We start from the raw sequence: 13,202 nt of genomic DNA on the forward strand, positions 1-13,202 counted from the left end.
AGAAGACGAAACTATAAAGTTGTGAGTTCTAAATGGGCCCTAATTAACTTTAAACATCTGGTTGCTGATGGCTTAGGAACTTAAGAGCTGATTCATCCCACCTCACAAAACTTGTCAGGGTGGGACGAGTCATCCTCCAGAGGATCCACCTCTACACTGACTACAGAGAAAGACTAGGAGATTAACAAAGAACAGATACCTAACATTTAAATCTCTTAATTTTTTTATGGAGTGAAAAACACGCTGACATACTTCTGAAGCTTTTAGTCATAATTAGGAAAGTTGAGTTCCTCAGATGACTAATCGAAGTTTGAGCACTAATAGCTGGTCTGTATTGTAGCCCACTGCTACTTTCTTGGACATCAGAAGTAGATCAAAGTGCCCAAGCCTCTTTCCTTTGAACAAAATAGAACAGTCCCCACCCTTGTCCAAAAACATAGCTTTTCTGGAAGGGAAATCATGAACAGCAAACCAGTTCTAGCAGGACACAGGAAATAAGCCCAGAGTGGAAGGCACAGAAATTTCCTCCTGGGACAAAAGGAAATGTTGGAAATGGGAATATGTTGGTACCCAAGAACATTACTTGGCTCTGGCTAGTAGGATGTAAGCCGCTAAAGCATGGAACATTGGATGCCCATGGAAGCCAAAATGTGGAAAAAAGGAAAAAGCAAACATGCTTTGGGCTGTCTTCATCTTAGCCTTGCCCTTGGATACCCATCAGCCTGAATAAAGACAGACCTTTGGAGTGTGTGAGCTGTTCCTGGCAGCCTGGGGAGCAGTGGCAGTGCCAGCACACATACAGTGAGCAGGGCACACACCCATCAGGGGTGCTTTCACCTGTGACCCCCCCCGTGCAAGAAAGCAACAGTGAGTTAAAGGGGCTTATGGACTACGGAAAGAAGAGTAGTAGAGAAAAATCTGTAGGGGTGTTGAAGAGGGCCAGTAGGGTTTTCAGGTACTCCTTCATAGACAGACCAAGATTTCAACTAAGAAAATCTTTTAGAAAGACATCCCCATGATGACAGCTCAGAACTGCACTTTCCAGATGTTTTTAATTTTCTTGACATATTCACTGTTTTACTGGTAACATGTTGCTGGAGAAGAAAGATAAAAATGTGACCACCTGCAGGCTTGGCTTTCTCCTTTCCCAGTGGATGTATTTTAGCAGAGAAATTCCAGCTATCTCAGGCCAGGTCTCTCCTTCCCTGCTCCCAGAGATACTGAGTTCTTCCTAACATTCCTTTGGTCTCTGTGGGGTGTTTAACATGTATACGGCAAAGAGCCTCACTAGGGTGGATATGCATTAGCAGGCTTTTTCTGTATACCTCAGATGTGTTACAAGCACAAATTTATTATGGCATTTATTTTTAGCAGAAGTATGGAAATTGCCTACAGGATTGCCAATTCCTTCAGCCCTCCAGCACTTCAGCCCCAGAGTCTCCTGGCATTTAACCATCTTTCCTAAAAGATTCTGGCTTCATTAATCTATTCCCTTTACTTCAGAAGAGGAAAACTTAATATACTGATGCCACTCCCTACCTCAGCACTCTGGCTGCAGAACAGACATTCTGAACAGTCACCACTACTGCCTAGCTGCCTGTTTCAGGATTCCCAACTAACCAAAATGATATTTAGTATCCATACCTGTGAGGGAGGACAATGTCAACAAAATAGAAGGAATAATGATAGATGAGGTAGAACTGGTTGCAGTTATATTGAAAAATTACAGAGAAAAGTATTGATTATGAAGCATTGGCAAAAATAATCCCTTAAACCAATCTGTTGTTTTCTGAGAAACTCTTAAAGCACAAGTCATGTATACTGTATAATAAGAGCCTACTCCATAATATGATGAAAACAATTTCCACAAACTTTTCAGAATGACTCATGCTAGCTTCCCAGACTAAATAAATACCTTTTAACTTGACAGCTGACGCAATATGAAGTTCAGTGTTTCCTTCCACTTTTGTCACACTCAGATCCCAGAAAGAAAACATTGTAATGGTGAAGAGCAAATTCTCAATTTGGGAAACAGTAGGCCTGCACTCAAATAAATGGCAATGCTGCCATGCTCTGCTGGTGTCACTGGATTTGCTACACCCAACTTCAAATCTTTTATTGTGTGACATATAAGACAGATAAATTCTCACAGCAGTAATCAATTACAAAGTCCACATAATCCATAGTAACTTGTACTGCCAACATTACTGCAATCAATATAAGTTTAAAAAAATGGACAGTGGTGTGGGTAAACACAACAGGGATTAGTATGTTTCTCTTTTCTTTGACTGAAATGGTGACAGCTGGAGCAAGAAGGAAAGCTTGGGAAGACCAGTGTCTATCCCACTTTGTCCTGGTCTGTTGAGCTAAGCTGGCTCAGAGAGAGGAATTTACGAAGCTGCATCCTCATCAGAGGCACAGGAGGCAGTGGTGGAGCCTGTGCTGCCATGGCTCGGACCACAAAGCCAGCTTTCTTCTCCAGCAGCGTGACTCAGAGCTATTCCAGGACACTGTGCCTACACACGGGCTGTGGTCGCGCTGCTGCGCCCTGCGAGGAGCCCGGAGGAAGGATTAACAAACCACGGGAACCCTGCAGCACCGGCTGCCTTGCACCTGGAGAGATGCAGCTGATAATTAGCAATGCACATTTCTCGTTTCTGCTGTACTAGACAGGCTGAACTAATACTGAATTACTGTTGTTGTCAAACTGTTTCACAAATCACTATTCATTTCCTTCAGAGTTAATATAACTTGATTTAAAGAATATAAAGAACTATTTTTAAAGAACCTAAATACTTGCAGAATCTAAATTTCCATTAAAAGTCCTGGGAATTTCAGTGCTGACTACCCTGGCATATTTTAAATAGTTTTCAAATGTCAACATTAACTTCTTTACTAATCTCATGGTTATGTTTTTTCTGAAGATAAGTAGTGATGGATAGCTATAACTGAAGACTGGCCACACAGGTAGGAAGAGTCACTGAGTCACTTGTGAAGTTTTAACTTCTTCGCATTAACTGGACAGACAAAAAAGAGCTGACTGTTCCATAAGTCACTCAGTGAAGATGCAATATAAAGAGCAGACAAAATGTTAGAGAACTCACAGAGTAAGACAGAAATAAGTTTGAAAGCAGAGGAAAACTAAAAGCATTTCACAGAAGCATCTGAGTTGTGAATAATCTTTTACTTGAGGTGATTTTGACTGCAATACATTAAAGTGTTCAAACTGAGAGCAAAAAAAAAAAAAAAAAGACTTGACATAACAGACACATTCAAAGAAATGTCAAGGATGAAGAGTTTCCTTTCCCTGGAAAAGGTGATGTTATAGTTAGAATAAAAAATCTGAGACTTCATGACACAAAGCTAAAAATTGCAGCTACTTTTTGGACTAATAAAAATAAAAGCATCCTAAGCCTTCCTTTTAAGTTAATGACCATTGTAGCAGAAGAATTTTGCAAGCATCCATGGTCACGCCTCGTGCCTTGGCTTGTGTCTCTGGGTCTTGCTCCTCATTGCAGATTTGGTGTGGGAATACAATCAACTACAGCTTTTCAACAGAAAGCACTTATGTGCTAATTTGGTATGAAGTCTATTCATTACTAGAGAATGTTGCAGAGTCAAACCAGAAAGGACTGGAATCCCTCACATGGAACAGCTGGTCTTTGCTGAAATGAGTTTTGGTTACATTTGCACTATGTTCTGGAACAATGAAGAAAACCCCCATTCCCTATTCCCCAATGCACTGCTTTCCTAAAAATGGCATCTAACAATGTCAGATCTTCACTAAATCTAGTAAAAGTCAGTGGAAAGACAAAAGAAGTCATTGGAAGCTGGAAAAGGGCAGGAACCTTCAGCAGGAGACTAAGATCATCCTTTAGTCACTCAAAAGGAAATCCCAAATTCTAGAATCTGTGATGAAGGCTTTCTTCACAGGTCATGGACACAAGATGCCAGCAGGGCAGTGTGTAGAAACCTGAGGATTTTCACTTGGTTGTTTTTTGGTTGGGTTTTCAAACAGAAATATTACATATAATGTACATGTTATGCAGCGTTTTAAAATATTTCACAGTCTGAGTAAAGGCTGCCCCTTACTACCTTCAGTTACAGTGAAGTTAAAGTTGTGTGGAGTAGGGGTGGGCCAGGTCCAAACCCTTCGTAAAACCTCACCAGTAGAAACCCAGAAAACTTTTGAAATAGGATCAGACATCACAGATATGTGCATTTATAACAAGAACAGCAAAGTTATTTCATAAAAAATAATTTGAATCTACAAAGAATGTAAAAAGCCCAATACTTAAGACTAGAAAACCAAAATTATGCTGTTCTAGTGTTGCTAACTCTTGTCTAAAATTATTACACAATCTAATTAACATTTTATCCAAGTGCATTACACTTTCTATTAAGCAAAACAACACCCAAGATCACAGCATGCAGGAGCCTGAATATGCCCCACTAACCTGGGTGGTAAAACTCCCACAGACTTCAAAAGAGCAGGACTAGGCATGGGTAGCTCTGATTTACTGCTTTCCTCTTTATTTTCATTTCCAAGACAAGGGATTTCTATTTCGATTTAGTAGTTTTTACACAGATGGCTACCACTGTGGTTTTTAATTTGGATGAGATGTTTAAAAGTACTAACATTAATATAGTTTCCCATAGAAGGAGCAACCCAACACTGGAAATAGGCCAAAATTATGACAATCAAGCAGTGGAAGTTGGAACAAGCATAAACTTACTGTACGTTAAGTGGAGAAAAATTCTTAAATTAATTAGGGTCTGAATTCTCAAAATTGCTTGCAAAATAAGAGAAGAAAGGAGAAGCAAGGGAGCTGAACTCTTTATTAAAGACCAATTCCCCTACTGTGAGGCAGCCCTATGTAGTTATCTTACAAAACCTAGGATCAGTACTTTTCTGAGAAAAGCAGCAGCAGCAGTCACAGGAAGTTTTGACAAAGCTGCAGAGTCACAAAAGGAAAAGAATTAATGAAAGAAACAAACACATTTATAGTTTATCTACAAAATTTGTTCACTTGGATAAAATCCACAAATTGGTTTCATTTTCAATGGTTTGTGCAAAAATAATGGGGACAAAGAAATAGCTGCATCCATAGCTCATGCTGAGCTCCTGTCTATTTTGAACAGCTGCCCTTTCATTAAGAGGCAGAAACACTACAACCAGGGGAAAAACTGAACACTGACATAAAGTCAAATATAGCTTTTATAAGACTCTGTCTATTAAAGTAGTTAATAATCTACCAAAGTATTAGCTTGATACATACTGCTGTCATCCAGAGATGTTCCAGTATTAGAGGTGCTGATAATAATATGCACTTTTGGACTTGGCACTCTGTCTCTCATCACTGGGTACATAAACGCCTAGCAAGCACGGTGTACTTTGGATTTCTGCAGCTCATACAACACAGCAATGAAAAAGCAACAATCCACTTCAATAATTTTGTTTTGTTTTGCTCTTCTCCAGAATGCAGTAGTTTAAAATATTTTTTTGGAAAACACCTATTTTTAATGTGACAAAAAAAGCCAGCTTCCTACCTCCCACTTCCAGCTACTATTTCTTCTCGGAATCATTCTCTCTAATGATTCTTCCTCTTTCCCATGCAAGAAGACTAGGTGGGGAGAATGAAGTTCCTTGATGAGGAGGCAGTGTGGTAAATAAGGGTGGAATAAAGCAAAATGCATAGAACAGGCTTGGGGATGTTGTTTTGTTGGTTTTGGGGTTATTTTAAACTGCTGTATAAAATACTAATCCAAAAGGAATGCAAAAAATATGTGATCTGAATTACAAGAATATGAATACATGTAAAGAGAGGAAAAATCTTCTCAAAGAACAATTTTAAGAATTTTTATACTGCCTTGGAAAAAAAGAAGGCTATGATCTTGTAGAAAATTCAGAAAAGAGAAATAAGGTTTAATGAGTTAAGAGTAAAGAGTAATATGTTCACTTCTGTAAAGATAAAGTTAAGGCCATAATACTTCTGTTTTAGGTCTTACATTTTAACTGTGGAGGGAATTTCTGTTTAATGAACATGAAGGTAAATAGAACAAGAAGTACCTAAAAACTAAGGGAAATAGTAGAATGTCTAAGACTGCAACAGACTTGTCCTCGACTGTCCAAAATGAAGAAATAAGAAAATATTTGGGCAACTTTCCACAGAAATAATTTATAGGAATATTAAATTAATAGTAACTGCATGAAATCACACTGTGAGCAAGTCATATTCAATAATTCAGCCATAACATTACAGTGAATCACGTAGGCAGTCAGGAATTACCATTACTTCCATCAGGTATTTAGAATTTCTACCCTCTAAACTGCTAATCTTCTATACTCTCAAGTGTTACCCTGGCATCTTGTAGGATTTCTTAAGAATCCTATCCAGGAAAAATCCAGGGAAAGTCTAACAAAGAATCTTGACAACAATTATCTGGAAGCAGTAGGAAAAAAGGCTTGCTTTATGGATCTTCAAAAATTCAACAGATTTCTTCCCCACAAAATTCAGAAACAGATGTGAGAGCCTCAAAGAAGTAAGGAGCTGGTGATCAAAACCAGGAACACTGAAGACTACTGGGAAGCTGATCCTTTTTTTTTTGTTTCAGAAGGGAGGGATGTACAATCATATATACATAGAAGACCTAAAGATGCTTCAACCAATTTTTTTCAAATATTTCTTCTGTAAGAGGTAAATGATGCATGAAAATGTATTCAAGACATGTAAGCTATATGAAAAAAGGCAGAAAATCATGTGTATATATATTTCTATATATATGTATGTACATACACAGTGTGTAAAAAGCATAATTTTTGTTAGTCACTTATCATGTAGCTCACTAATTTTTAATTGTCTTTGCTTAATCCCATCTGGATTTCTAGGTTGACCAGGATCCTGACTTGTCTTTTTGTTTTGTTTTGTTTTGTTAAGAGAACGTTCACAGCATGACACTCCTGATTATTTGGAGAACATTAAAATTTGGTGTGAAATGACCAGCATTTATACTAAATTATTCAGAATGATGAAAAAATGCCATTTGACCTTGACACAAATTGCACTAGAGTTTCTCATTAGACGAGGCTTTCCTTGAAAAATGACATATTATGAATATGTAATTCCATTGCCTCTGAAATTACATACAAGCAAAAGAAATAGAGATGGGGTTACTACCCCATAAGAGTAATACATTCTGAGAAGCAATTTAGTGGCATATTTACTGTATGTCAAAAAGGGAGGCAAAGGAAAGGAAAGGGAAATTACTAAAATAGTTTGTACCTCTTCAACCTTTTTTTTTTTTTTTTGAGTAGAATAAGGAGAAGAAAAGAAAACAGAGGTCAGGATGGTGGGAAGGTGAGACAAGAAGAAATCAGGTGTACAGCTCAGCTGCTAGACTCATAAAAAGATACAGGAATAAGGATGGGGAAAGCTTTACATTCCTCAGCAGTCTTGGATTGTTGGCAAGACCCGATGTGTGGTCTCCACTTGAAAGGCCTTGCTGGCGTAACCGTGCCATTTAGAAGTGTGAAAAAAAATCCTACCCACATCACTACACCTTACTGTAAATGTAGGTCAAGAAGCAAAATAGTCCATTCAGGGACTGGGCTTACAGTGTACCAGTTAAAAGGTTTTGCCAATAAAAGCTTTCTTTCTGCTGCGGCTATGTGGGAAGGAGATAGTACCTTTCTACAGATCTTTTCATGTCTAGGCAAACTCTTGAAAACTAGAAGCACCACTAACTACTTCCTGATGGTAAATTGGGAATATTGGGCTCTGATATTAAAAAGCCTGACTTTGACTCCCATTATCATGGCAGTTCTTAAGAGTCAGCCGTTAAAATTCTTAACAGGACTTTTTTCTACACTGCAAACAGATACAACCCATACCCACTTATTGCCCCATCCTCAGAAGAATAATTATGTTTTGGTTTCCTCTCCTTAATTTAGTGCTGATTCCCTCCCTCTCAAGACAACCCTCAGAAATCAGCTTGCTGCTTTCAAAGAAGTCCATGGAGGCCAGATTTTCAGGGGGTTGACCCATCTAACTTTCTCTGGCTGCCTTTGAGGTCGTTCCAACTCCAGCGCCTCCAAGCCCAGCAGTAGTCAGGAAATGAGAGCATATGGTAAATAGTTTAACTCACACTCGTTTAGCTTTCAATTCTAGCATGATTTTTCAGTGTTTTCCATCTAGTAAGTTGTCTATTAACTCAAGAGTGTCTGGTTCAAAAGAACAAATGCAGAGACAGTGCACAGATACCAGTGTAACAAAGCTTGTTGCTAAAGAAAGCTGGGTGTGTTGTACAACTTAAATATCCTGTATCTATTCAGTTTTGTGACAGATGAAACATGAGTTCTGAACAAATTATCTCTTTGGGTTTAAAGCGTGATAGGTTTAAACCAAAACAAACATGATAACCAGGATTAGGTTTCTAAGAACATTCAGAACACTGAGATTGCCAGCAGCCATGTATTTACAGACCTGCAGCATATGCCAAATAACAGGCAACAAATCCAATAATAGACAATAAAGCCTGTTGTAAAGCCACTTGCAATAGCCGATGTTGCCTCTATTGAGAAAATGTCTTTCAAAATATTACCTTTTAATACTTCTTTTTTGTCTTGTTCCCTCTTTTATGGAGGCAGGGTGGATGCTATGAAAGAAACACACACTAATTAGGGTGTATTAATTCTCCAAAGGAATACAGCAAAATTATCTTCCTCCTTAATTTACCTGATATTGACAACATACACAGTGTAATTCCAGTTCTGGAAAGTACGGTTCAGCTGAAAAACAGGAAGACATTGATCACATGAATGGCAAGATGTTAATGGGGCTCTTTGTTGCTTAAAGCTGTGTTAGAATTTCACCCTTCTGGCCCTTGAGAAGTCCCCTTCAGTTTTGCAAAGCAAAGAGAACACCCGCTTTTCAGTGAGGTGATTTTTGCACAACTGGTAGTGAGAGATGTGGCTTTTTTTGCGGACAGAAGGACATCTCTATAAGGTCACGACAGAGTGAATAGGTGAATGCAGAGGATCCTGACCTTTTCCTTCTCTCCCTCTTTTCCACGTCTTAAATCCTCAGATACACTTTGAATAGAATAGATTTACTGAAAAAGCTATCGGCTAAATTTTCACCAGAAAGTCTTCAAACCTAGGATGATCTTTTCAGACCTTTTTAATCTCTATTCTGAGTGTTCAACAGCTGCTCAGTTTTCCTCCAAGAGACACCTTTGTATACCCTTACACCTTTCTAGTTTCTTTGGCTCAGGCACCTATGTACTTTGCCTGGGTACTGCTGCTAAGGGAACAGCCTTGGCAGGTGTGCATGACTGCAATTCTGTTTTGTAGATTACTCTACATATATTCTGGTTTATGGAGTCCTTAGCTTTTGATAGCTAAAATCTCCAAGTCTTTTAAATGAAAAAAAAAAAAAAATAGAATAGTTGTTATATTTCATTATATCATATATTCACATAAGTAGTTGGTATAAAGGTTTTACAAATTGTGTGACCATTGTGAACTGTCAAAAAGGACAGAGAATATTTTTATTCAGACAAGAAGAACTTTGAAAATTCCTCACCCAGAGACAAGTTTATGTCTGCTAAAATGGGCTGAAAAACCAGGGACTACTAGAAACCTCAGCAGCTGACCTATGGCAGAAACCTTTTGAAGTAAAGAACATAAGGATAAATTGGAAAAGTTTATTGCTTCATACAAATCAACACTGCCTGGTGTTTCTATGATTTCTGCCATGATATAGCTTCAAAACCACATTAGCACTTGAGGAGAAAGTTTTTGTCCTGTATAGTGATGTCTGAACCCAGACATGTACCTCTTTTTGTGGACAATTCTGATTTCTCCATACTTTCCAAAATCTCACTTACTATCCACATTTCTTAGGAAGCTAGCTAGTATAGTGCAGACATTTCAAATTTTATCCATAGTGCTGAAGAGCCCCAGCTAGACCTGCACAAATAAATTAATTACTGCACAAATAAATAAAAGAAAGATATTTGGAAAACACATGTGAAGACTTTGGGTTTTTGGGTTTATTTTAAATTTTTTTTCCCCCCAACTGATAACAGTGATAACTGTGATGGGACAGATTCATATATGTAATCACACAGGAAAGAAAACTTAACTTACCCATTCTGCAACGACATCATGTACTTTTGACACTGAGTTGGGGTTGGAACTAGAGACAACTATAGATATCCTGTAGAATAGCCCACCTGTCCATTAAAAACAGCATTATAATGTTAGAAACAGAGAAAATTTAGCTTTTTAAAATGAGATTTTAGCTTCATGATTAATATAAAAATTGTGCTGAACCCCAAATACAAGACCACCTCACATACTCTTGTTGGCATTTAAACTCTGAAATGAATAAGCCCTACAGGTTTGGGCCCATTCTCACTAGTCCTGTTGATTTTGACAAGAATTCCCTCCCCCTCTGTATTTTCAGAGGCACTTGAAATGTGACATGGAAACTCACAGACAACATACATCTAAATAGTATTTTGCACATGCCTCTAATGTGGTGTGTAAAATCAAGATCATGATAGTGTCAGGAATTTTAAAAATTATTATAATTAATGAAGTCTGAAAACACAGATAAATTCTGCTCCTAGGCATATTGTTATAATATTGTCATATGTTCCAGAATGGAACCACTGCAGATTAGAGTTTAAATATTGTGAGAGCAAATAAAGCTCATCAATTAAAAGTAGCAAGGTAACTGAGGACAGAATTAGGTGTGAGAAGGGATATAGAGCTCTTGTTTCCAAAGTACAGGCTTGCTCTGAGGCCTGGCAATGGCCAGACAGTAGAAGAACCCATATTAGCTTTACAAAACTGGCAGCTGAACAAACCATCTTTCAGTCACAAAATGTGTAACACTTGGCTTGGTGCAATTTTATATTCAGAAAACTGTTTTGAAATGGCACTGGGTAAATATAAATTCTCCTTAAGCTCATGAGTGGGTAGGCAGCATTACAAGATTTCACATCTAATAAATAACATCAATTCATTTCATAGTTATGCTCTGTGTTAAAAATCTGTACTTTCCACAAGCCTATTTTTTTTTCATTAAGCTACTAAACATTCTGTAAGCTCTAGCTGGGTGAAAGTTCCCAGGATGTGGGGGAGGTTTAAGAACTTCTGGATCAATTCACTTGCATTTATGAGCATTTGTGGCATTGCTTGGGGGGTTTTGGGCTGTTACCAAGGCTGTGGGTCTCGATCACAGATTCATGCATTTATATAATCTTATGTAAATCTTACAGAGACACTGCATAGGACAGGGCAGGACATGACAATAATTATACAGAAATCCCTTTCTGTCTCAGATTGGAAAGGAACTGCTCTATCTTTTGGACTCTAAATAAAAGACCTTTTATTCTAAGTGGAGCAAATGTCATAATTTTACTACTTCATAGATAATTACTGTAAAAGAGTTTGAAGTAAAGGCACCTGGAAAAAAATTTGAAGTCAGTATTTTCCAATTTAAATGTGCATGCATTGCTTACTATTCATGAAATTGTTGGAGTATTGTTCTTTCTTTACAATATGGAATTAAATATATGGATATTAAGATTGGTAAAAAAAATTCCTTTACGACGAACCAATAAAGATGGTTTACTAGCCACCTTCTTTGGTAAGATATGATTACATTTTTGATATGTGCAGAATGAACTTTGCTTTGCTTTACTGTCCTTTTTAACTCTCCTGAGGAGGCACACAAATTTGGTGCATAGTTTAATCTGAAAATGTGCTTTAGTTTATTATTACTGTGATAGTTTAAGAAAAAAGGATTAAAAATCAAGTCTTTGGAAGTAGAAATTTTGACTTTGGGGAAATTGAAAACACTTGCAAGACCTAGATGTCCTTTGCATGTATATATCTCTACGTAAACACATATTCAATTTTAAATCTATAATATACCTTTTGTATGTGCCATACAGACATACACATAGAGAATATGTGCATTATATACTCAAAAACTCATATGTAATTATATATCTAATTATAACCTTAATTATGTGTAGTGATGAAATCACCTTAATATAGGAATGCAAAGTATTTTAAAAATCATACACAGTAACGACAAACTAGGCAATAGATTAAAGATCTCCACCAGCTGGTGACCCAAAGCATGTTTTAATGAGGCAAAAAGAAAAAAAGAACAAGAACTAATCTGCATTTTAAAATACTCTCAGGAGACTGTAAAGTAGATAGTAAAAACTAAAACTTATTTATCCCTCTTCAAATTAAACAGCTGAAATCCCACCTCAAAATGCTGAATGAGAAAAAAAAAAAAGAGTATAAAATTGGTGAAAAGTAGCCAAAGAAAATTTGAAAAAAAAGGAAAAAATAGCCTGGAAAACAATGCTCCCTACACCTGCCACCAACTACAAAAACATAATGATCAATCAGATGTAAGTATTTTTAAAAATTCTGTTAGGAAAATTATTCAAACAGTTTTGAAAAATCTTCTATTTTTGAAAGTGAAATCCTCAAAAACATGTCAATAAAAAACATTCATATACTCCCAGACAATAAATTGTCATTAAATCATATAAAATGGAAACCAGTATATTATCCTCACAGTCTCATGAGAGCTGTCTTAGAGAAGTACAGAAGTATGAGAAATCACACACTGATGACATTTACTATCACTAAGATGTTACAAATTCCCTTCTACTGTAAGTATATTATTATTCCAAAACATCTTCATATGCTAAATGGTCCTACATCTAAAGGACGAAAGACAGCTACTTCTACATTCAGTCTACAAATGAATATCTAATAGATAAGATGATCTGGGTTTTTTTCTACATCTAACTTAGCAGCTTGACATACTGTAGTGGAACTCAGGTCGACACAGGCAGCCCAGCTCAGTGAAGAAGTCACACAAACAAGGCAAAAGGACTGTAACAGAGCTAATAAGTTGTTTCAGTGGTGGGTAAGAGGTGCTGTTTTGGCTTGTCCCCGACAGTAAATTAGCCAAGGAATAAACATGGGCTGAAACTGATGACTCATGGTATGTCACAGCAGAAAGTGATGCTTGGATCTGCACGAGAGAGTGAGGGATGGCTGCTGCAGCTGTTGTCAGAGTGCCTGTCAAGATGGTCTCTTTGTCCTGATTAAAACCTCTGCTATACGAAGATGGCAAAGATACCACATCATTCATTACTGC

General features: G+C 37.4%; 1 protein-coding gene across 6 annotated transcripts in view; it reads right to left on the minus strand.

The window, feature by feature from the left end:
• Nucleotides 1-13,202, minus strand: part of ADGRG6 (adhesion G protein-coupled receptor G6) — a 109,812-nt gene that overhangs the window by 36,149 nt on the left and 60,461 nt on the right. For all 6 annotated transcript variants that reach the window (XM_041423938.1, XM_041423943.1, XM_041423939.1 and 3 more), the window contains 3 exons: nucleotides 10,151-10,236; nucleotides 8,736-8,788; nucleotides 8,602-8,655 (listed from right to left, as the gene is read on the minus strand). In XM_041423938.1, the coding sequence (XP_041279872.1) occupies nucleotides 8,602-8,655; nucleotides 8,736-8,788; nucleotides 10,151-10,236 (193 nt within the window). The remainder of the gene's footprint in view (nucleotides 1-8,601; nucleotides 8,656-8,735; nucleotides 8,789-10,150; nucleotides 10,237-13,202) is intronic.

Source organism: Onychostruthus taczanowskii, unplaced genomic scaffold, assembly GCF_017590055.1.
Source record: "Onychostruthus taczanowskii isolate IOZ18803 unplaced genomic scaffold, ASM1759005v1 scaffold8, whole genome shotgun sequence".
Classification (NCBI taxonomy): domain Eukaryota; kingdom Metazoa; phylum Chordata; class Aves; order Passeriformes; family Passeridae; genus Onychostruthus; species Onychostruthus taczanowskii.